The following is a 23,251-nucleotide window of genomic DNA, read 5'->3' as shown; positions in this document are numbered from 1 at the left end:
TCCCAAGCGATCAAAACCGCAGTTCGGGGGACGAGTTTCTGTCTTGGCTGATGTGGACGTTGATGTAACACCGGTGAAAGAAGATCCAGAGGAAGAATGCCCGGTGCAGTCGGTGGCTCAGCCACACGCGACCTCGCCTGGAAAGGATCTTATTAATGTTCCTGGTGATATCCACATGAGGGGCGACAGGGGGGGCGACAGGGGGGCGCCGCGGGTGCCCGTCCGGCGATCGCCGGGCCAGTGCGCTCCGGGGCGGTGGATAGACCTCAGGTCGGTGGCCGTTTCTGGGTGCTGGCCGGATCTGGCGAGGACGAGGCAGACAGGGAGGAGGATCCAGAGGCCGATCCACCAACACCGACTCCATCGGACCTCTTCTGCGAGTTCTTCAATGCGGGATATGATGAGGAAGAGGTGGCCTCGACGGTGGATCGGGTCTTGCCAGTGGAAGATCCGGCAAGGGTTGGCCTCCATGCGGGCGAGAGGAAGGAGATGGTCAGGCGTGTGGTGCATCGGCGAACGGCGGCGACGGCACTCCGGCCATGGAAGGGCCCCCTTCCTAAGGTTAGTCTTCCAAATCTAACGCTTTTCGATATGATTCATCCGGATTCGTGGATTCAAGTTAAGAGGAAGAAGAGACCGATCCATCCGGGAAGTGTGTCGGCGGTGGCCATGGCGAGATCGCCGGCGAGGCAGTGCATCGCGATCTCGCTGATGCGGGAAAAACGTTTGAACGATTTGCTGGGCCGAACGCTCGATGGGCCGGTTCTGAGTGAGCCGGGCCCTGTACTCTGTGGGCCTGGTTTAATTGGGTATGAGGCCCAGATTAACCAGGTACATACGACGGGCGATATCGAGCGTACATGCATGTTTGACGTGCCGTCTGAGGGTTATCGATCGACGAAAGCTAGGGTTCTTCGACCGTCGGCGAGGCCGTGTTTCTACGACCGAGGTGCGAGGCGTGCTCGCCGGATCCCTCCTCTCCTCAGCATGGCGGGCGGAGGTCCTCCGCCGGCCAAAACCGGCATCCAGGCCGGCGCCCCGGGCGCCGCGGTGGTCCGCCGTTGACGGCTGGAGGCGGCCGCGGTGGTGTTGCGGCAACACTGGGCGCGGGTCGGGGACGAGCTGCCACGCCGCTCGGAGTTGGGCACGCGGTCACGCCTCCGTTGCCCAGCCAGGCGGCTCAGGGGGCGATCGGCACCCAACCACCGATGCATGGGGGCTTTCCCAGGCCCAGCGTGGCGGGCCGCGGGGCACAGCCGGCGGGGACCAGACTACCCACGTCTGCCGGGGGCCGGGGTGACCTTAGGCCGCCGGTGCCTCTCCCTGTGGCTGTCGCAGGTCGCGGCAACCCGACGGCTAGGCAGCCCACTCCGGCCTTAGGTGGGCAGCATCGTCCCACGGCGGTTCAGACCGGGGCTAGGCCGCCACATTTTGTGGCTCGACAGTCGCAAAGTACGGTGGCACCAGTCCTGGAGCAGGCACAGTTTCAGGACGCTACGACAATAGGGGGAGACTCGACGGCGCCTGGAGGAAAGTGGGGTGATGACGAGCTTAACGCGTACGGAGACGGACAGCACCGGGGATCCTCGTCCACAGGTGGTGGGCGGGGATTTGCATGGCAGAGTGATGGCTCTACCGAGAGACCCTTCCTGGGGCCGACGGGAGGCTTCGTTGAAGGGGCATCAGGACCGGCTAACAGAAACCGCGGTGGTTTTCATGGTAACCGTGGCGGACGGGGTGGCCGAGGTGGTCGCTACCGCCCAAGGCAGCATCCAGTGGTTGTGGATCATACAGTGGTTGATGAGGGCATTCAGGATACTGCCATGGAGGTGGTTTCGGCTACGGCTGAGGTGGTTGCTACGGACGAGGTAGTGTCGGTGGAGGGCTCCGACAGGGCTGAGCTGGACAGGGTGGCTAAGTATGCTCGCAAGAAAGAAAGAATGCTTTGCTATCGATGTGGAAATAAGGGTCACTTCATTGCTGAGTGTGAGGCGGTCTTATGCGACAAGTGTGGTAAGCCAGATCATGACTCAGGGGCCTGTCCGCTTATGAGAGAGCAGCTTCCCAATCTTATGATGTATGGTGTGTTTTGTTCTGAGCTTGCTTTCTTTGAGTCTCCGATCGAGAGGGAAGTTACTGATGAGGTGCGCAGTATGACAACTGGGATTGTTAAAGTGACTAAAGGTGAAGTTTCTGACGTCCAGATTGTGCAGCGGCTACGGGAGCTGGCCCCGGGTGACTTCCTCTGGGAGCTAGTCAGTCTTGAGCCTAACTCCTTCAGGGTGGAGTTTCCATCGGTGGAGGATTTACAGAGGTTACTGAGCTTTGGGATGTGTAAGGTGCCAGGCACGGAGGGCATTTTGAAGTTTCATGAGTGGAAATTGACTGAGCCTCAGGGAAAACCACTAACCCAGGCCTGGTTGCGTTTTTCGGGAGCTCCACACAGACCCATGCAGGATGCCAGGGTGGTGGCTAGTCTGGCTGTTTTGGTTGGAAAGCCAGAACGTGTTGATATGGCTTTCACCAAAGCTCAGGGGGTGGCTCGCATTCTCGTCAGTATTTTGGATATTGAGTTTGTTCCGGATGTGGTGAAGTGGGCTTATCGAGGCCAGGTGTATAACATTCAGATTGAGTTCGAGGATGATAGTCTGTTTGCTGAGGCACCGGCTGCCGTCGATGTTGATATGCACGAGGGTGATGATGGCATGGGGCGCAAGGAGCCTGAGATTGCTGATCCTGGTCGACAGATCGACAGACCGGGGTCGGTGGCTAAGACCACCGGAGGGTCGACCGCGCCTACATCTTCTGTGCCGTCGACCACACTGCGATTTGGGTCCTTTGAGCCTACTTCTGCACCTCCGAGATTATGGAGTGATCGGGTGGAGTCTTCCGAGGAGCTTGAGCACTCCTTACCTACGTTGGACTTTGAGGACCTGAGCGTGGAGGGTCGGGGAGTGGAGGGAGGTTCGGAGATAGCGTTCTCGCCTCCCTCAGAGACTCCTGTGACGGCGGAGCTACAGGTGACTACGAGCTTGGTGGGGGGACTAAGGCAGGAGGCCTTGGCTCACCACCCTTCTGTCGCTCAGATCGGGTCTCCTGAGAGGGAGGTGCCCTCTTCGGGGGAGCGACCGGCGGTGGACTCTTCGTCTGAGCGCTCTGGAGTTTGTCCGGGGCAGGTGGCGTAGGCGGCGCTTCCTGTGACGGCGTTGGCCGGACCTGAGGGAGGCCGTATGGGGCAGGAGGCCACACACACTTCCCTTTCGGCTACGGTGGAGGCGGTTTCTCCTGTCGTGCTTGGCGGGAGTCCAGGGAAGGTGTTCCCGGTCCATCCCTCCTCCTCGGCTGTCGGGATGGTGGCGCCCACAGCCTTGAGGAGTGCGGCCAAGGGGGTGGTCGGCCAGGCGGCGCCGGCTCTGAATACACCCGGCCTCCTGACCGCCGGCCACGGGAGCCGTTCCTCACGGCCTACGGCGAGTGGCGCTACTCAAGAGGAGGTTATTGCATTCGGCGGAATCCCTGACCCGGTATCTGAGGGGCGACGAATGAGTTCCCGTTTCCAGGACCAACCGGAGGTTGATGACATGCAGCAGAGGTGCGCTATGAGAGCGGCCAAGCTTCGTGACATTGAGGTCACTACCGGTATGTCAGTCAATTTATCCAATTCTATTTTGCATTTTTCTACGGATGAGATTATTCATAATGCAAATCAAGTAGGGGTTTCGCTAGGAAATAATAATTCTGAAATCTCCAACTCGGTTAATGATCTTCTGGATCTGGAAGCGGAACGCGCTTTAGAAACCATTCGCAACCTAGCGGCAGTAAGACCTATGAATGAGGCGGAGATTGATGCGTTGGGGGTGAGAGTGCTAGACAATTTGTGTGCGGACCTTGCACCAACCTTTAATGAGTCTGATGAGGAGGAGACTAGTATAGATGTTGTGGATCATCAACCACCACAGCCCGGTTATGAGGACCGGCCGATGGGCAATGAAAAACCTAAATGTAAGTGGAAGCGGAAGGTGTATCCAGCATCCGCAGTACGTAGAAGTGCTAGGATCCGTACGGCCAAAAAATTTCATGATGAATTATGAAAGGAATCTTTTGGAATAGCAGAGGTCTTAAGGACTTGGCTAAAAAAAGGTTTCTCGCTGAGGCGGCTCTGGAGCACCGTTTAGATTTCATTGCTCTTTCCGAAACTGGAAGAGATAATTTTGCTCCTCAGTTTCTTGCTTCTATTGTGGGTGGTATCGATTTTGACTGGCATTGCCTTCCTCCGCGTGGACGATCGGGAGGTATCTTGCTGGGAGTGAGATGCGATTCCCTTGAGGTCCGGAGTGTTGTGATGGGCGACTTTGCGGTTAAGTTTCGGGTTAGGTCAAAAGTTGATGGGTTCGACTGGGCTTTAGTGGCGGTTTACGGAGCCGCACAACCGGAGCTTAAACCGGAATTTCTGGCGGATCTTGTTCGAATTTGTGGGTCCGAACAGCTTCCAATGTTGGTCGGGGGTGATTTCAATATCATTCGGAGGAGAGAGGAGAAGAATAATGATAACTTCGATGGGAGATGGTCGTTTATGTTCAATACCATTATTGAGAGCTTGGATCTGAGGGAGATAGAGCTTTCTGGTAGAAAGTTTACCTGGGCTAATGCTCTGCCAAACCCAACATATGAAAAGCTTGATCGTGTTCTGGCCAGTGTAGAGTGGGAGCAGAAATTCCCTCTTGTTACGGTACAAGCTTTAACGCGGGGCATATCCGATCACACACCACTGTTCGTGGACTCCGGGGAGTCCAATTATGCGGGAAACAAGAACACTTTCTCATTCGAGATGTCCTGGTTTGAACGTGAAGGTTTCTTAGACCTCGTTGCCAGGGAATGGGATAAGGGTGGTGGAGGTAGGACGGCGGTTGAACGTTGGCAGAATAAAATTAGGCACTTAAGAAGTTTCTTACGAGGTTGGGCTAAGCACCTAAGTGGGGCTTATAAGATTGAAAAGGATAGACTCCTTGCTCTTGCACAGGCCCTAGATACAAAAGCTGAGTCTACGATTCTGCTGCCTACTGAGCTCCAGGTTAAGAACGAGGCTGAGAAGAGGTTGAAAGAACTTCTCCGCGAGGAAGAGTTGAAGTGGGCGTTGCGCGCTAAGGTCCGCAAAGTAGTCCAAGGGGATGCCAATACTCAATTCTTTCACCTGATTGCGAATGGCAAGCACCGTAAGAAGCGTATATTCCAACTTGAGCAAGATGAGGGTACTATCATTGGGCAGGATAATCCCAAAACATACATCACTGAGTATTATAGACAGTTATTCGGACCACCGGAGGTTAATTGTGTGTCCTTGGATGAGTCTAGGACTGACGATGTTCCTCAGTTGTCGGTTGCCGATAATGAGATTTTGCTGGCCCCGTTTACGGAGAAGGAGGTGTTTGATGCTATTGCACAAATGAAAAATAATAAGGCTCCCGGACCAGATGGGTTTCCGGCTGAGTTCTATAAAAAGTGCTGGCACATTATTAAGGGGGATCTGTTACCTATGTTTAATGATCTTTTCTCGGGACAGCTTCAATTGTTTCACTTGAATTTTGGAACTATCACATTACTCCCTAAGAAAACGGAGGCTGTGCGTATTGAGCAGTTCAGGCCGATTTGCCTACTCAATGTTAGCTTCAAAATATTCACCAAGGTCGGGACGAACAGGCTCTCACAGATTGCGCTTTCTGTGGTGCAACAGTCCCAAACTGCTTTCATGCCGGACAGAAACATCCTCGAAGGGGTGGTTGTCCTGCATGAAACGCTCCATGAAATTCACTCTAAAAAATTAGATGGGGTAATTTTTAAGGTGGATTTCAAAAAGGCGTATGATAAGGTTAAGTGGCCATTCCTGCAACAGGCATTGCGTATGAAAGGTTTTGATGATGCCTGGCGCCATCAGGTGGAATCTTTTACGCAAAAAGGGAGTGTCGGAATTAAAGTTAATGACGATATAGGTCATTACTTCCAAACTCACAAGGGCCTCAGGCAAGGAGATCCAATGTCCCCTATCTTGTTTAACATTGTGGTGGACATGTTAGCAATTTTGATCGGAAGGGCGAAGGACAATGGACAAGTGGGTGGCTTAGTACCTCATCTGGTTGATGGAGGTGTATCTATCCTTCAATACGCTGATGATACAATAGTCTTTATGGAGCATGATTTGGCCAAGGCGAGAAATATGAAGCTGTTATTATGCCTCTTTGAACAATTATCGGGGTTAAAGATAAACTTTCATAAGAGCGAGTTGTTCTGCTTTGGGAGAGCCAAAGACGAACAAGAGTCTTATAGGCAATTGTTTGGGTGCGACTTGGGAAGTTTGCCCTTCTCATACCTTGGCATTCCGATACATCATCGTAGGCTAACTAACAGAGAGTGGAAGTGTATCGAGGATCGATTTGAGAAGAAACTGAGCTGCTGGAAGGGTAAGCTCATGTCATACGGAGGCCGGTTAATCTTGATAAACTCGGTGCTCATGAGTATGCCTATGTTCCTCTTATCTTTCTTTGAGGTTCCAGTGGGGGTTAGGAAAAGACTGGACTTCTATCGATCACGTTTCTTTTGGCAGGGTGATGAGCTCAAAAGAAAATACCGGCTTGCTAAGTGGGATATTATCTGTAGATCCAAAGACCAAGGTGGGCTTGGTATTGAGAATCTAGAAGTTAAGAACAGATGCCTTCTTAGTAAGTGGTTGTGGAAGCTCGCTTCCGGCACTGAAGCTATGTGGGCGCAAATCCTACGCAGCAAGTACCTTCAGACTAGAACATTATCCCAGGTATCAGTTAGGCCGACTGACTCGCCTTTCTGGAAAGGACTCATGAAAGTCAAAGTATTACTGTTCAATAGGACAAAAGGTGTCCTTGGAAATGGTGCTACTACACGTTTCTGGGAGGATTCTTGGCTGGGCGACTCACCCTTGGCCATTCAATATCCGTCTTTATATCGCATTGCTCAACGACGTGAGGTGTTCGTGGCAACGGTATTTCAAACGACCCCCCTTAATATTCAGTTTAGACGGTCGTTAGTAGGCAATCGTTGGGAGGTTTGGCTCCAGTTAGTTAGGAGACTAATGGAGGTACAACTTTCTGACCAACCTGATGAATTACGCTGGAAGTTGACTAAGTCTGGAGTATTTACAGTGAGATCAATGTATCTTGATGTTATTAATTCAAGCTCCATTCCAACATCCAAGAAGGTCTGGGATGTCAAAATTCCTTTGAAAATAAAAGTGTTTATGTGGTTTGTTCATAAACAAGTTATTCTAACAAAGGACAACTTGATAAAGCGTAATTGGACAGGAGCTACTAGGTGTAGTTTCTGTGATCGGGATGAGACAATTAAACATCTCTTCTTTGATTGCCCGCTGGCTAAGGTTCTTTGGCAGACGGTTCATATTGCTTTCAATATTACTCCACCGACTACGGTTACCACTTTATTTGGGAATTGGCTTAATGGGATTGACTCTGCATTAGCAAGGCATATTCGGGTGGGAGTTTGTGCGTTGATGTGGACCATCTGGTTGTGCAGAAATGATTTGGTTTTTAACAGAACATCACGAATTCATTTTTTGCAGGTTATATTCCGAGCTACGGCATTGATCCGTTCGTGGTCATTACTCACTCCGATGGAGGCCAGGGAGCATTTGGTTACTGGGTCTATCCGTTGGGAGATGGTTGCTCGGGATATCTTCAACCGGTTTGGATGGCCGTCATGTAATAGGATAGGCAATTAGTTTTCCTACCTTCTTTAGCCAGCCGGTTGTGGCATTTTATTTCTGGCTAGTCTGTGTTTCTAGCCTTCTGCGCTCTGTGTGGGCTGCATTTCCTTTATTTGATTTCGAGACTTTGAAACCTTGTATGCACATTTTGCTGCTTTGATTAATAAGATGGCTGTATGCATCACTCTTGATGCAGAGGCCGGGGTACTCCCCCTTTTCGAAAAAAAAAACCCGGTGGTGACAGTAGTTGTCTTGTTTTAGTCTCCTTGGCCATTGCCTGGAGGTTTTCTTTCCTTTGTTTTGGTCGCTCCGACCTCCTCTGTACTTTGCCTCTGGCTCCCCTTCTGATATGGAATCTTAGCAGCTCTCCTGCTAACTTTCAGAAAAAAAAAACTCTCTTTGTCTTAAAATAAGTGTTTTAATTTTGTATTAACTCTAGTATAAAGCTATACTAAGCTTGAGACACTTATTTTGGGATGGATGGAGTACCAACACACGACAATTGTCTGTCACAATTGGATGCGTTCAGGAAAGACAGGGTGTGTTCGTCAGGGTGCTCGTCGCCTCCGCAATGGAGATGTCGCTCCTTCTGCTGCCCAGGCTAAGATTAGATCCGCCATTAGAGGTTGCCCCAATGCCGTGTTGGTCCTCGACATTGCTCAGAGTGTTGGTCCTAGACATTGCTCTGAGTGCCAGACTGCGTCACGCTTCTCAAGTCGTCCTATCTGCTGCCCTCTCCAGATCCGCCATCAAAACCCAGAATCTCCTGGTCTGAGGTTGCGACCCTCCTTCCCGGGAATCCATGAGTGGATCTCAGCAGAGTCGGAGGTTCAACCACCGAACCTCTAGATCTCACGGATGATATTCCTAGCGCCAGACCAATGCTCGCCCCCTATAGCAGGTATCGAACCAGGGGGGGCGGTGGAGGGTCTCTGCGAGAGGACGAGTAGCCGAGGGCCTCGTCGGAGTGGATGTGACTGTGGGAATCTAAGCATTGGTGCGGCAAGGTGTGTGGTGGTGCGAGCTCTGTTGCAAGAGCGGACATGGGCTCCGTTGGTTTACACAAATCCAGGATTAATCCACTGCTACTACATTTCTAAAGTAGTTTCCCAATTTAGTGTTCTATGATGGTTAGATCGAAGGAATTCATGGTACAAATATTCGACACGCTTATGCAGGCTCAGGTGCTCATCAAACATAAATATCCAGGGAGTTCTGGTAGACATGACAAAAATGGTCGACATGAAAGTCTTAACTTTTGAAAGTTGAATCTTCCAATAGTTTTAGAATTTCGAAAGTTGATCTAAAAAAAATCCTGAAAGTTTAGAATTCTAAAAGTTGAAGGTTACCAAAAATGAAAACTTGGATTTCTGAAAGTTGGAGGGCTGGACTTTAAAACCTGATGGCATGATCTCCCAAAAAGCGAAGGTTTTCTGAAATGCTAGAGAGAGCATGTGCGGACAAATGTTTGTGGAGATGTTGGAATCTAACCGCTCAGTGCTTGCCCAGCGGGTGAACGCCATGTAGCCTCCCTCGACTTAGTGTCTCTGAAATACCTCCATGTCCAGAAAACGTGCTAAGTCTGATAACTCAAAAACATGTCTAGCAGTATTTCCAAAAATGATGTTCATGCATATATTTACAATGTTCCTCTAGTTTAGGTACACTATTTAAGTACCTGATCATAACATGTCTTTAGATTTGAACATTTCTTTCACACAATGGGACCTGCCTCCACCATCTATTGTACGAATGTATAAGCGCATCTAGCTGATGATTACTTCTATAATAGAGCCCCTGTAATAAACCTATGGTTCAGTACAGCCTCAGCAATTGGTCGTTTACGGTAATCCGGATTAAGCATTGCCTACAGAAAAGAATCAGTGTAAGAACCCTTTGTTAAAGATGAAGGAATCGAAAGTAGATTCACTGAGTCCACAGTTCATATAGTAAGCATACATAAGTATCATCTGCAGCAGCAGAAGGTTTGTGAACAGACAAAATTTAACTATAATCGTAGAGGCAAACCTGCAGCAACTCCCAGCCGGCACCATCACCTAAATCTAGAAAGTTTACAGCTTCCGACAATTTATCATCTTCCAGGCAATACCTATGTGAGTTCATAAACATAGATAAGCATGCATATTGATTCTGAATATCACAAATCACAACTAACGATCAGGTAAAAAATAAGCGAGAGCAGATTTTATCAAATGAATTTGGAAAGCAGAATTATTCAAGCATTGGAATGTTTAAACTTTAAACCATGTAGATGTTTTGTTCTAGTGATTCATACTCTCTTGCAGCGTAAATGTCAAGACGGAAAGTGTTCTCCAAGAGCCTCTGCAGAATAAATAAGTACTTTGTTAGATATCACAGTGTTTAAAGGAAAATAATTTTTTCCTATGGACTTTTCTTTGCAGGAATTTCTCTTATGAACTTAAATCCAAATTATAATCACAAGAACCTGCAAGGAAATGCCATCCATAATGCCTGCTTCACAAAACGGAATAAATGCCATGTATGCAATAAGCAACCCAGCTCCATATCTGCTTTTTTTTCAATCACACGTATATGTGAGAGACTTGCATTTTGTCACTCGAAAAAAGAAAAAGAAATACTTGCATGTCATCAGCTACTCCAAAAGCTCGCTTCTCCAAAGGAGTTGATGCTCCAGCAGCAGATGCTCGACGCCAAAGACCATCTGACAACGCTCCAACCCCCACAGACGAATACCTGTCATTATAAAAGTATATCTATTCTCTAAAGTGTTTTCTCATTGATAAAAGAAAATGCCGAGAAGATGGAGATATACCCAATATCTACAGAAAATGCCAAATCACGGAGCTGTGGAAGTAAATAGTATCCATTTTTCTCTGCAACGGTGCTAAATAAGAGAAAGTTACACTAAGTAGTAACAGAACTGAAATTGAGTCATAAGCTATAGAATGGGCAGTAAACATGGAAAATGCAGAATACTTGAGAACAACAGAAGAGGGGCCAAGGCTTTGGTGCAGTCTATCATGATTGTGCATGTGGACAAGGCCACACATAGCTCCATTAAGCAGCCTAAGGACAAAATATCTCCTCAGTTCCAATTTGTATGCACGATCATAGGGATTCCAAAAATTAGGCCGTTCCTTCAACTGCCTTTCACTGGTTATTTTTGCATAGTCTGCAGCACTGTATCTCCCATCGTCGCGGAAAGCAAGCCACTGTAGAAAATTTACATCAGTCTAAAAGCATTACAGGATCGTCTATGACCTGATAAAGTTATGTGGTAGACCTGCTCTCCAGTAGCTGTCTCAAAGGCTCCTAACAGAAACTGAATGTTCTCACAGATATCCTTTGCATTACTCTGAAAGTAGAAGACAAGGATTAGAAAATATTTTTTGGAAATGTCATGTCTGACATACTCATTCAGATCGACAAGTTCAATCTCTCTTAAATTTTCATGATTTTCCTAACCTGAAGAAAAGCATGAGTCCTCAGCTCATTCAATGCCATCAAATTAGCTTCAGAAGCACCAGCAATAGCTCCAGGGTATACCTTGTAGCATAAACCTATGTCTTAGCACATATAAGATCATAAATGAACTCATATGTCTGGGAAAGCTAATAACTAACACCATCAGATAAACCAACAAAATTGAATGGCTGGAAAATCGAAGTGAAAAAAAAAAGAGAACTTGGAACTATTGGTCCTACGGTCCTGCCACAAACAATCTTTTCAAGGCATTGTTGAATCAAAGGGTGCTATCACACTATGATTACATAAGACTGGCCTTACGATTATTATGTGTCATGTCATACAATTGAAATACTATGAGCATGTAGTACAATTTAAAAATGCATGGATGACCCGTTATACACTTATTAGCATTACAGGACTGTGTGTAACTAGACATGGTAGATTGAAAAACCCGAGCTATACCTTAAATACAGTCTGTGTGCCCTTCAATGGACCTTGCACCACTCTTCCCTCATAGAGTCTGCAAAAGACTACGATACATGGATAGTATCAGTAGAACTTTTCTAAAAAGTTACACATCAAAATAACATCTGAGATAGAAGGAAATAACCTAATTTTCACTTCTCCTTCTCCAACATCTTGGACTCTTAATCGCTCAATCTCTTCTGGTGAATATCCAAGACTAAGGTCTTGATTACCAATATCGTTTGGAAGCCCTCCAGACTGAGAAGATGAATAGCTGTTTCACATGACAGAGTGTTGGAACCCGTGATGATTACAGAGATTGAGATGTATGTCCTTCCGTTTATACTAGTATAAGAGAAAAAGGTTACAAAACACCCACCATGGCCACAAAATATCTGATGGTCCTTTTAATGATAAATACTTCCTCCGTTCCTAAATATAAGACCTTAAAGAGATTCCACTATGAACAACATACGGATGTATATAGACATATTTTAGAGTGTAGATTCACTCGTTTTGCTCAGTAAGAGGCAATGGAAAAATTAGATGCAGCATCCATGGTCCCATGACATAATGCTGGTACAAAGTTTATGTGGAAATTTTCTTGTAAGAAATCAGCAACATCAACATCTGAATAGACATATTGGGTCTCCTTAACATTTCCTGTAGCTCCGGTGGACGCATTACATACCTCCTAAAATGTAGCCACATGACATTCCTACTTGCTGTACGATATGCTGGTCATCTCTAGTGAATTTATCTGAAGTGTCCTAAGCTATGTTAGAATAAAACGCTAATGCAAGATCATAGACGACACACCGAGGCATGATATTTGTTAACGAGGTTCACCGGTATGGCTACATCCCCGGGGCATGACTACGGGCGCTCCTCCCCAAGATACCGCAACACCGACCACCCGGGCGCCGGCACAAGCCGTCGGCTCCCCCGCGTACCTGTTGCTATCAAGTTGTCATGGGTTACAACGTGTGGTGCCCCTCCGTATATAAGAGGCCTAGGATACAAGTGTCCGACTCCTACACAACTCGTATCTAACCACACCAATTACAACTCAAGTCCATGTAACCCCTTGCATACATAATATATTCGACACAAATATAACAAACTCCACCTTGGCGAATATTCTCCACCACCTAGAAGTCGTCCATGCTCGAACCTCCATGTACTCCGGATTTGGGTCGTCTCCTTTGTAGCTTACTGAGAGCTACCCGACGGGCCAGACCTGCCGCCACCGTGGGACTACACTACTACTCCTGCAGCTCCACTCTTCATGGCTCCACCTGCAATAGTGCTCCCTTGCAACTTGTAAAGATGTGAAGCCGTCCTCTCTCCTATCATCACGGCCACCTCATCTTCCATGATTTTCATGGTCCTCTTATCCTGATCAGAACGGAATTCCATACCACCATCATGAAGAACACCAAGCGAAATTAGATTCCTCCTCTGGCACATGCCTGACTTCCCGAAGCATCCGCTCAACTCCGTCAAACATCTTGATTTTGATGTCACCTACTCCAGCAACACGATAACCTGTGTCATCGCCCACATAGGCTAAACCAAACTCACCAGACTTGTACGAAGAGAACCACTCCCTGTTGGGCGTCGCATGAAAAGAGCAAGCTGAATCCAACATCCACGCTTCAATTTTTGTTGATCGCCTGTTTGATACAACGAGAACATCACTATCACTGTCCGAGCCATCACCATGAGTAGCCGCATTAGCACTTGCCCCACCCTTCAGTTCTGGGCATTCCCTCTTTATATGTCCCCAATCCTTGCACCTGTAGCACTGCACCTTTTTCTTCTTTTTCTTCTCCGCCTCTTGTGAGTTATTTACCGAAAACCACCACAGTTGGGGCTAGGGTAACAACTTGATACCACATTCAAGGCAGGGCACAAAAGACCACCAACTTTGCGCCTAACGACTAACGGAGAGCACTGATTGTGTGATAAGCTTCCAAAAACAGCAAAACTGACAAGTTGGACCCACCTGTCAGGCCTATGTGGCATGTCTACGTGTTCAAATAGCTGAGGTGGATGTCGGGTCCCGCTGTCAGCCCCCCAACTACTTCTTCTGGATGTATTATTCTAAAAGAAAAACTACTTGTGGAGGAGCGAATCAGGTAGGGGCTCTCTGGTTTGTACGGGATTACTAGCTTCGCTGTGACCGGACTCGGGGAAGACAACCACCAGGCATCAATCTCTTTCTGTGATGTGTCCCTACCTCCTCCATTCTTTCCATGAGGTCCCTCCCTCAGTCCCCAATCCCCCTCTTGCTAAGAAATCAGCAGGAAAGTACCCGGAATCACCGGCACGGGCTCTTTCTTCACCGTCTCCGGTGATGAGCGCCGCTGCACTATCTTCCACTCTGGCGTATCCCAGCCTCCACCTACCTTCCTCGGATCCTCCGCTTCCTCATGAAGCTCTATATGGCATCCAATCGAATCCACACTTCCTTTAGCATGGCTGTCCGCGAGAAACCGCCCCGCCGTCCGCCATTGATGGTGAAGTCACGATTTGCGACGTCTCTAAGTCTTGCTATCCGCACCGCCGAGCGCACCGTGGCTAGCGTGCGTGTCCCCGAGTCCCCGTAGTCTCGCGCAAGGTTTAACTGCCGCACCCTGAGCTCCGACGAGATCCACTACAATTTGGGCGATGGGGTGGATCCTCGCCGGATTCAGGCGAAACAAAGGGCTAGGGGTGTGTCTGGGGTTGGATCCACGCGGGCCAGTGGCTAGGGCAGCGAGGAGGCTCGTCGGGGTGGGGTGGCTCGCCGGGGTAAGTCTCCAGCGGCGGTGGCGGATTTGGCTGGCTGTGTCGTGTTGGTGGAGAAGAAGGTGCCTGGGGGAAAGGGGGGAATCAGAGAGAGGCTGACAGATGGGGCCTTCGGCCACCTCAGCAAATTTATCCATATAGGCATGCCACATCGGCCTGACAGGTTGGCCCCACTGGTCAGATCCGCTATTTCTGCGACCAAATCTGAGCATCAGTGCTCCGGGTTAAAGATTAGGCGCAATTTCGGTGGTTTTTTGTGCCCTGGCACAAATGTAGTACCAAGTTGTTACCCTAGCCTCAAATGCGGTGGTTTGGGTAAATAACTCGCCTCTTGTCCCTTCCTGATCTGATAACCTTTAACTGCCAACCCAAAACCTTGAGTACTCTCCTCTGTAGCATTATTTTGCTTCCTCAACTCATGTCCAAGCAACGTTGTAGTGACTTCCTCATTATTGACGGTTGTCTTTCCATGTGTCAATGTAATGACCAAATGCTCATAGGACGGTGGCAACGAAACAAGAAGAAGTAGTGCCTTATCCTCGTCCTCAATCTTCACATCCAGACGTGCTAGATCCGTGACCAACTGATTAAAGGCATTCACATGCTCCACAAGATCCAACCCCTCTTGCATCTTCAACCCATAGAACTTTTGCTTTAAATACAGCTTATTGGTCGCTGACTTGGACATATAACGATTTGCCAACTTGTCCCAAATTCCCTTAGGAGTATCTTCGTCCATGACATGATACATGACCTGATCCGCAAGACAAAGCTGTATGGTAGCGGCCGCCTGCACTTGCATATCCTCCCACGCATCGTTGTCAACCTTGGCCGGCTTCGTCTCCTGCAAACCCTTCAAGATTCCCTGCTGCGCTAGAATATCCTTGACTCTTGTCTGCCATAGACCGAAGTTACCCATGTCATCGAATTTCTCCAAATCAAACCTGGTGAATCCCGGCGCCATGCCGAGCCGCGATCTAACCGACCTGTTGCCGCCGGTCTTACCGCCCTTTTCCTCTGCGACTTCCTCACGAAAATGATCATTGATCCCGTATTCCTCGTCTGAAGCCACGCCGCAGTCCGCGATCTAACCAACAAATATGACCAGCACAACGTCCCTGTCCGCCCTTCAGAAAATCAGCATGAAGCCTTGTGCCGTAACGTGCAGATGAATTTGCTCTCAGCCGAAACTAGCCGCTCCACCTTTTCCTGAACCTGCAGACGATTTTGCGCCTGTTTGCCTCGTCGCCACCAGCCTTTTATCTACGCTGGATATAGCCGGCCTTGCTTTTCCTCTCTGACACGAAGAACGAGTCCAAGTATTCCACGGCTTGCATCGAGTCCCTATCCGAGTCGTGAACCAACCGTCATGGACCCAACATGCACGCACAAAAGATCTCCAAAACCATACACGCATCCAACAGTGCCCCTATACCATGCCTAGGCCAGGCACTAGTCCTGCCATCACGGTTCAGCACTGCCCCAGATGCACGTACATGATTCCTTCAAATCCAAACCGACATGCATGCTTGCTTATCTTCTGGACTCTTTCCTTTCGCACTGTACGCCCTGCCGAGTCCTGCTAATGCACGCAACCCAGCTCGGCTGTCTCGCGTAGCCTGCCGCACGCGGGGCCCGTACGCATCCGAGCGGCGGTCCCGTGTACCCTGCCGTGGCTTCCCTTCCCTCTATCTGCGTCGCCTCGGAAAAACTCGCCGCCAGTCTCGACGACTGCTCGCCTTCCTGGTCTCTGTTTCTTGGTTTTTCGCCAGCGATCTGTAACTGGCCCTGTCGTGCGTACTCGCCGCACGCCAACCCTGCCGGAAACAGTCGCCACCTCGCGCATCATCTGTATACGAGCTGTGCCGTATCTTGGCCATCCACGTCGTCGACACAATCTGTCCGCAGTGCCGCGCCGTCGCCCTTGTACAACACCGAGCACATCATCTCGATGCTCTCACACTCCGATCTATCTAGCCGTCCCCCACGTCTGGTCGCCGGTCTGATCACGAGCCGAATCTGTCGCCTCCGCAACGTCTTCAATAGCCACTACGCCGGTCCGATCGCCAGTCTAGCCGATCCTTACCGGCCGTAGCCCATCGAATGGTCCAGGCCTCCTGCCCGAAGTGTCCGACACCATCGACCGCCTTCGCGATCGCTGCCATGCTCCACCTTGCACCAATCGGACGTTCCATGGCACCTGTCGAGCATGATCCTCGTACCTTCGGACGATGTTCCGCATAGCCTTCTCGCAACCTTGCTCATGATACCACTTGTTAGAATAAAACGCTAATGCAAGATCATAGACGACACACCGAGGCATGATATTTGTTAACGAGGTTCACCGGTATGGCTACATCCCCGGGGCATGACTACGGGCGCTTCTCCCCAAGATACCGCAACACCGGCCGCCCGGGCGCCGGCACAAGCCGTCGGCTCCCCCGCGTACCTGTTGCTATCAAGTCGTCATGGGTTACAACGTGTGGTGTCCCTCCGTATATAAGAGGCCTAGGATACAAGTGTCCGACTCCTACACAACTCGTACCTAACCACACCAATTACAACTCCAAGTCCATGTAACCCCTTGCATACATAATATATTCGACACAAATATAACAAGCTAACCAAGCAAAGGGAAATGTCAAAAACACACAGTATCCTGAATAATTTAACCATATTCTGTCAATCTCACCACAAGAATGTCCCCAAAGCAATGTTTCACCCCAAGAAAAACACACACAGACTTGCCATTTCCAGTGATTTCTGCTGGAAACAACTAATTAATAAAATAACCTAAGTAACATGCTAGAGAACAGTACGAATGCTCGAACTAATTCCACTCCCGCACACAACCCTATCGTCCTAAGTTTTGAATCAGCTCAGAACGTAAGCACACATCTCGGGGACTACAAACTCTTAGTTCTGAAGGAAAACGGAAAGGAGAGAGGACCCAAACATGCTGACCTTGTGATGTTCATGAAGCCATAGCTACCCAATAATCTGCCCACCTCGAAGTACGCGGGGTTGGTCATCAGCGCCGACGAAATCGGCCGTAGGGATCGTCGACGAGGCCTCGGGCGCCGCCCCCCGGGCTCCGGCGAGACGACGAGGAAGCGCGCGGGAAGAGCCTTCAGCATCGTGGTCGCCGCTGCGCGGCGCACAAGCCTGAAACTGACTGGTGTTTCTGTTCTTGGGGATAGACAGCTCAAGCCTCCCAGCCGCAGAAACGAAAAAGCTACTGGGAGGATGTATCGCTGATAATGGGCCGCGAGGATCGCCTGTCGCACCATTATCGGCCCATGGTCAGTTTCTTTGCCCTTTTTTATTTTGCGTGTAAATTTTCGCTTTTCTCCTTTTCTGGTTGTATATTTTTATTTATTGTCTTTTTATTAATATTAGTATTTTTATTTCATTTCCTTTTCATTATTATTTTTCTTTTTAATTTTTATGTTAAATTTATTTTCTGCTTTTTTTTTTTGCCATAGATGCATGCACTTTTTGCAGACAGACTTTTTTTCAAAGTCATGCACATCTATTTGAAAATACATGGGCATTTGTTCTGAAAATACACATACATTTCTATTTTAGGAATGGTTAATTTTATCCGGGCCTAGTCCTACATAACATTTATGTGGCAAATCATCAACCTCATGTCAATACAAATCTAAGCAATTGATCACGACCAACAAAGAGATGAGACGATATTAAAAAAGTATTTAAATTCAATCAACAAATATTTTTGAATAGAAAGTAAATGTAAGGATAAAGACTCTGAGAGAAAGAAGTTGTTAATCGGATGGATGAGCTTGCAAGTCCAACATGGACCGTGCACCCCCCTCCTACTACATGGATATTTTACCACCTTACCCCACCTATCTATCACCTCAAGGTTGCTTGATCATTTTGTCAAGGCCCCCTGGCCTACATAAATTCCCACATGGGCGCATGTAACCGTTTCACTCCCACTAAAACCAACTCAAGGGAAGAGGCACTCCATATAGTGTACTTGTCATTTTTTGGAGTTTAATCATGATACTCTTGAGTTTACCTTGAAATATCTCATTAGTTGTTATAATTTAGTGTTGTTTTCTCTCTTATATGTTTTTAGGGCTACTAGGTGGCACTCCTACTGACTTTTCACGATAAACCGAGTCAAACCAGGGATATTGTGGCGAAGTTATGAGCAACATGCTTAAAAAAGATCCAACACATGTATGACGTGGGGTTCGTCGATACAAATCCAACAAACCAAGCATCAACCATTTTATGAAACACCGCACAAACCCGTGAGTCCTAGCCAACCATTGGATCAATAACTCGTTCGAGTTGTTAGCGATTGCCAAGGCGCAACATCGTCGCATCACCAAAGTTGTTTTCACCCAAATTGACAAAGTGTTTATCATCGAAAGTTTGAGGCACGAGCTGAATCGAATTGTCGGTTTTCCCAAAAAGGAGTGGATCTCAGAAAAAGAGAAAAAAACAACATGAACAATGACTAATATGCCGTATGATGCTTCTGAAAAGGAATGCGGGCCCTTAAAATTCAGAACGCGTCACCACCAAAATATGGCCCCATTCCCATGCTCCCATTTCACTGCTTAGGTGACCAACTTCTCTATCATCAAGTTTCATGTGATTTTGCTCACCCGAAGCAACACGCAATCAAATCCAAAGAAATAAAATAAAATAAAAGCAAGCTAAAGGAGAAGAAAAAGGCCACATCGCATTAGCAAAAGCAAGTTGCTTTAGAATGCATAATCAGAGCCCGGTGATGATTTCTTCAAAAGGCATACATGATGGCGTGGTAGTGGTGGGCCATGGGATGATCCAGCCCTTACGTCACCATGACGCTGTGCAGTATATGTGCATGGTACAGTACAAATTAGTTGCAATTTCTTATTACGAACTGTAGTAACCAAATGACATACAACATCGGTACGCATGTTTGCATAGCACTTCTCGCTGGCTGTTGAACCATGGAGTGCTGTTGCATACATGCCATGGTACATTTGGTTAAAAACTGTTACTTCCTTCGTTCCGAATTACTTGTCGCAGGTATGGATGTATCTAGATGATACTCGTGCTACTTGGCCTTGTATTGACCTAAATTTTCATTCCTTTAATTTGTATGTGCATTCTATCATCAATGACATCAAATAGGCAACTCAAACGTTTCGTTAAAAACTTCTCCAAGTTGTAATGTTTGATCTCGTGCATCCGATGGGACCGCCGTGGATCCCAGCCTTCTATTCAGAATTGGACGCCTCATGATCCGATCTGGACTGCGGGTAGGAGGAGGACATCACCATTTCCATGTCCTGGCCCGGGTAGCCTATCTGGTCGTGTGGGCCCGCCTGGGGCTGGGATTCCTCCGTGGGCCCCCACAGGCCGAGTTCCTTCTCCAAATCCGCCAACCACCACTCGTTTCCCTCCTCCTCCGGGCTGGCCTTGGTCGTACATGGCACTGTTGCATCGCCTTGTTGTAGGCGCGCGACATCGTCATCGATGATGCTCCAGATGTCGGCGTCCATGTCGATGTCCGGCAGCTCGAGCAGCTCCTCCACCCCGCCGCCGCCCCCGGCGCACGTCGTCGGGGAGGACGACGAGCACGAAGACGTTGGCATTGGCGCCGCCGTCGCGAGCGCCTCCGTGGGCGCGTCGGCCAGCATGCCCAGGATGTCCATGACCGGCTCGAGCTCCAGCTCGAGAGGCGACGGTACGTCCATCGTTTCGGGCTCGTTGCTCGTGCCGCACTGCTCCCCGGCGCCGCCGTTGGACCCCTCGCTTGTCGTCATCGACGAGGACGCCGAAGACAACGAGGGGACGGGCGTGTCGGGGTCTCCGTCGGCCGGCTCGCCCTTGCTCCCGCCGACGCCTGGCTTCTGCTCCGACGCCTTCTTCTTCAGGTGCGTGTTCCAGACGTTCTTGATCTCGTTGTCCGTCCTCCCGGGCAGGCACGCCGCGATCTTGGACCACCTGGACAAATAACAAAATCCGATCAGAACACACCAAATCAATCAATCAATCAATCTCGGAACCGAATGCACGCAAGCTAAGCTTACTTGTTGCCGAGCAAGGCGTGCAGCTTGATGACGGTGGCCTCCTCCTCGGCGGTGAAGTTGCCGCGCCTGAGGTCGGGGCGCAGGTAGTTGATCCACCGGAGCCGGCAGCTCTTCCCGCAGCGGAGCAGGCCGGCCTGCCTCGGGAGGGCGCGCCAGTTGGCGTGGCCGTGCTTCTGGATGTAGGCGATGAGGCGCATGTCCTCCTGCGGCGTCCAGGAGCCCCTGTTGAGCCCGACCTTGGCGCAGCACGGTGCCCTGCCTCGCCCCATAATCGGCCACCTCACCAGACCACTCTGCTCGCTCGTTCTACCTCGATTCGCCCGGGACGAGGAGGTGGTGGGACGGTGCAGAGCATGGATCGGGGGCGGGCACGGCCGGTATATATGTGCGCCGCGCACGCTCGCACTGACGCAACCACTCCTACTACTTACTGGTGGCAGGGCTGGCGCTGGGGCGACAGGTGACAAGCCCAGGAGTTGGGAGGCCCTACGTACCTCTATCCTCCTACCTCCGAGACTATTGCGTTTACCTACCAAACCCCTGTCCCAGGAGAGCAAAATGCCCTCCATCTCCTGGGGCCGGCCGCCCACCCGTTGGTGGCCCAGGTCTCCTTCCTCCGGGATCCATGATGCGATGCAGGGTCTACTCCTCCCTGTTGCTCCGTTGTTAATCAGGATGTGCACTCAGCACTGATGGGCAGTGCATGCACCGAGCGAGCCTACACGTACACTTGCTTAAAAATCACTAAATCACGATGATGTTCCCGGGCCAGAAAAAAGTTTGAGGCCACTTTTTGGAGTGGTTGGGGGAAAAATTAGAGATGATTGCGCTTTTCCGGGATAAAATGAAATGGATCTTATTTGTTATCAACACATCCTTTTGTTTTTAATCATATCTCGGTCTAAACCTTAACTTAGTAGTACTGCCTCTTTCTCTTAGTGGGAGAGAATTATACCTCTGTCTCCGTTAATTAATCTGTTCAGGACCTAATCAAACAATCTGAACTTTGGGTCCATCTAGTTGAATGGGTTAAATTTAGTGCGTGAAACGGGGTTCAACCTATCTAAGTACAGCTTGCACGGACCGTGCGCTTTGTGTCATAACGCGGAAGATGCTGACCACGCGTTTTTTCGTTGTCTTTTGGCGCGGTTTGCTTGGAGTGCGGTCAGGGAGGCCGCTGGGGTGGATTGGGATCCACGCTCACGCTCTGAGCTTGTGTCTTACTTATCTGCGACCCCGGGCTCTTTGCGTCGGATAATGTGGACGTGTGCTTCGGCCTTGCTATGGGCCATATGGCATATTCGTAACAAGTTCACTATTGAGGGAGCGTTTCCCTCCCACCCCGCTGATGTTATCTTCAAATGCATCTTATTCTTGCAGCAGTGGGCTCCGCTGGGAAGGCAACAGGATGCTGATCTTCATCGACGTGCCATCGCTCGGCTCCGCTCAGTCTACTCGGTGTCCCGAGCCCGGTCGCCTCCCCCGTCTGCTGCCTTATAGGGATAGGCGGCCCTTTTGGTCCTGCTTCCTTTGAGCCTGCGTGCTCGCTATTCTGGCTAGCTATGCCATGTAACGCACTTATCATCGGTCTCGCCTTTTGGCTCTGCTTCGAAACTTGGCTGCCTAGCTTCGGTTCCGTTTAGTTTGGTCTTGAGACTCTGTTTGCACGCTGCCTACTGTTGTGGGCTTTATTAATTTAAAGCTGGACGTCTCTGATATGTTCTAAAAAAAAAGTACAGCTTGCAGCAGCAGCTATCGCCGATCAACTTTGTCGTTGGTTAAACAAGGTGGCTGAATTCATACTTTTGGCAATGATTTTTCCTGGGTCTGCGGCGTGACCTCAGTGTTGTTTTCCCTTTTTTAGTTGTGCAAGTAGGATCTGTAATGTCACATACGGTTGCTTAGGATGCCTGATTTGTGTGTGTAAGCTCATTTGGTTTAGCTGCGGGCTGACTAAGCTCGTGTGAAACGAGGGTCTGCTTTTGGTGAAAGCTTGGAGCAAAAGGGAAAATTTGACTGTTGAACTATTATGGAGCTCTCCTGATCAACATGAGTTACGAAGAAGAGAGATCAACCCGTAAGCACTTTGCTTGAAAACAAATCTATTTCGATACCACGTACCGTGTTTCTTCTCGAGGAATTAGACATTCCATTGGTGCTACAGTTAGTTCTAAGCCTCTTTGTTTGTGATTAGAATCTACGTCACGATCCTAAAAGAAAAAAAAAACCTACGCCAGGCCAAGCAATGTAGCCTCTTGAAAATGTTTTATACATTTGTCCGCTGATAGTGAGATTGGCAGTTGTTTTTGAAAGCTTATTTTCAAGCATTTGTTGTTATTAGCAAAAGGAAGATATAAATAAATATTCTAACTGTTGTACTTGTCATTATTGTTTCAGATAAATAGCTACTGCCTACTTGGAAGTGTACATCTATTGATGCACGGGTCATGAGACAAATATCTTCCACTGCGTACAAAAATCTAATGTACCATTACAAATATACTACTCACACACCATTCAAGCAAGTGGGAGAAAACAAAATGCCTACTCATGTTTTAAGTCATTTTAAGCAAGTTGATAAGATATTATACAATACTTGAATGATCATTGACCCTCCTCTTTAGTGTTTAATAATATACATACTTTTGTAGGAGCTCGCATGCCTAATTCCACAATTCTAGCTAGCTACTGGCCTGCTTGATTGTCATATCAT

At 48.8% G+C, this 23,251-nt stretch overlaps 2 protein-coding genes across 3 annotated transcripts; both read right to left on the bottom strand.

The window, feature by feature from the left end:
- Positions 1-9,328: 9,328 nt before the first annotated feature.
- Positions 9,329-17,687, bottom strand: LOC119317498. 2 transcript variants are annotated; one of them, XM_037591970.1, is made up of 12 exons: positions 17,441-17,687; positions 11,829-11,957; positions 11,681-11,738; positions 11,216-11,296; positions 11,034-11,105; positions 10,727-10,962; positions 10,563-10,634; positions 10,373-10,483; positions 10,215-10,296; positions 10,044-10,090; positions 9,776-9,857; positions 9,329-9,614 (listed from the first exon to the last, which is right to left on the bottom strand). In XM_037591970.1, the coding sequence occupies exons 1-12, from the start codon at positions 17,611-17,613 to the stop codon at positions 9,531-9,533; spliced, it is 1,227 nt and encodes a 408-aa protein (XP_037447867.1). In that variant the 5' UTR covers positions 17,614-17,687; the 3' UTR covers positions 9,329-9,530. The 2 variants fall into 2 exon arrangements, with proteins under 2 accessions (XP_037447867.1, XP_037447868.1); XM_037591971.1 differs by lacking the exon at positions 10,215-10,296.
- A 1,873-nt stretch (positions 17,688-19,560) lies between these two features.
- On the bottom strand, positions 19,561-20,890 carry LOC119317499 (myb-related protein Zm1-like). The gene is made up of 2 exons (XM_037591972.1): positions 20,539-20,890; positions 19,561-20,452 (listed from the first exon to the last, which is right to left on the bottom strand). The coding sequence occupies exons 1-2, from the start codon at positions 20,805-20,807 to the stop codon at positions 19,723-19,725; spliced, it is 999 nt and encodes a 332-aa protein (XP_037447869.1). The 5' UTR covers positions 20,808-20,890; the 3' UTR covers positions 19,561-19,722.
- Positions 20,891-23,251: the final 2,361 nt, after the last annotated feature.

Source organism: Triticum dicoccoides, chromosome 6A (assembly GCF_002162155.2).
Source record: "Triticum dicoccoides isolate Atlit2015 ecotype Zavitan chromosome 6A, WEW_v2.0, whole genome shotgun sequence".
Taxonomy (NCBI): domain Eukaryota; kingdom Viridiplantae; phylum Streptophyta; class Magnoliopsida; order Poales; family Poaceae; genus Triticum; species Triticum dicoccoides.
This window is presented reverse-complemented; position numbering and strand designations above follow the sequence as displayed.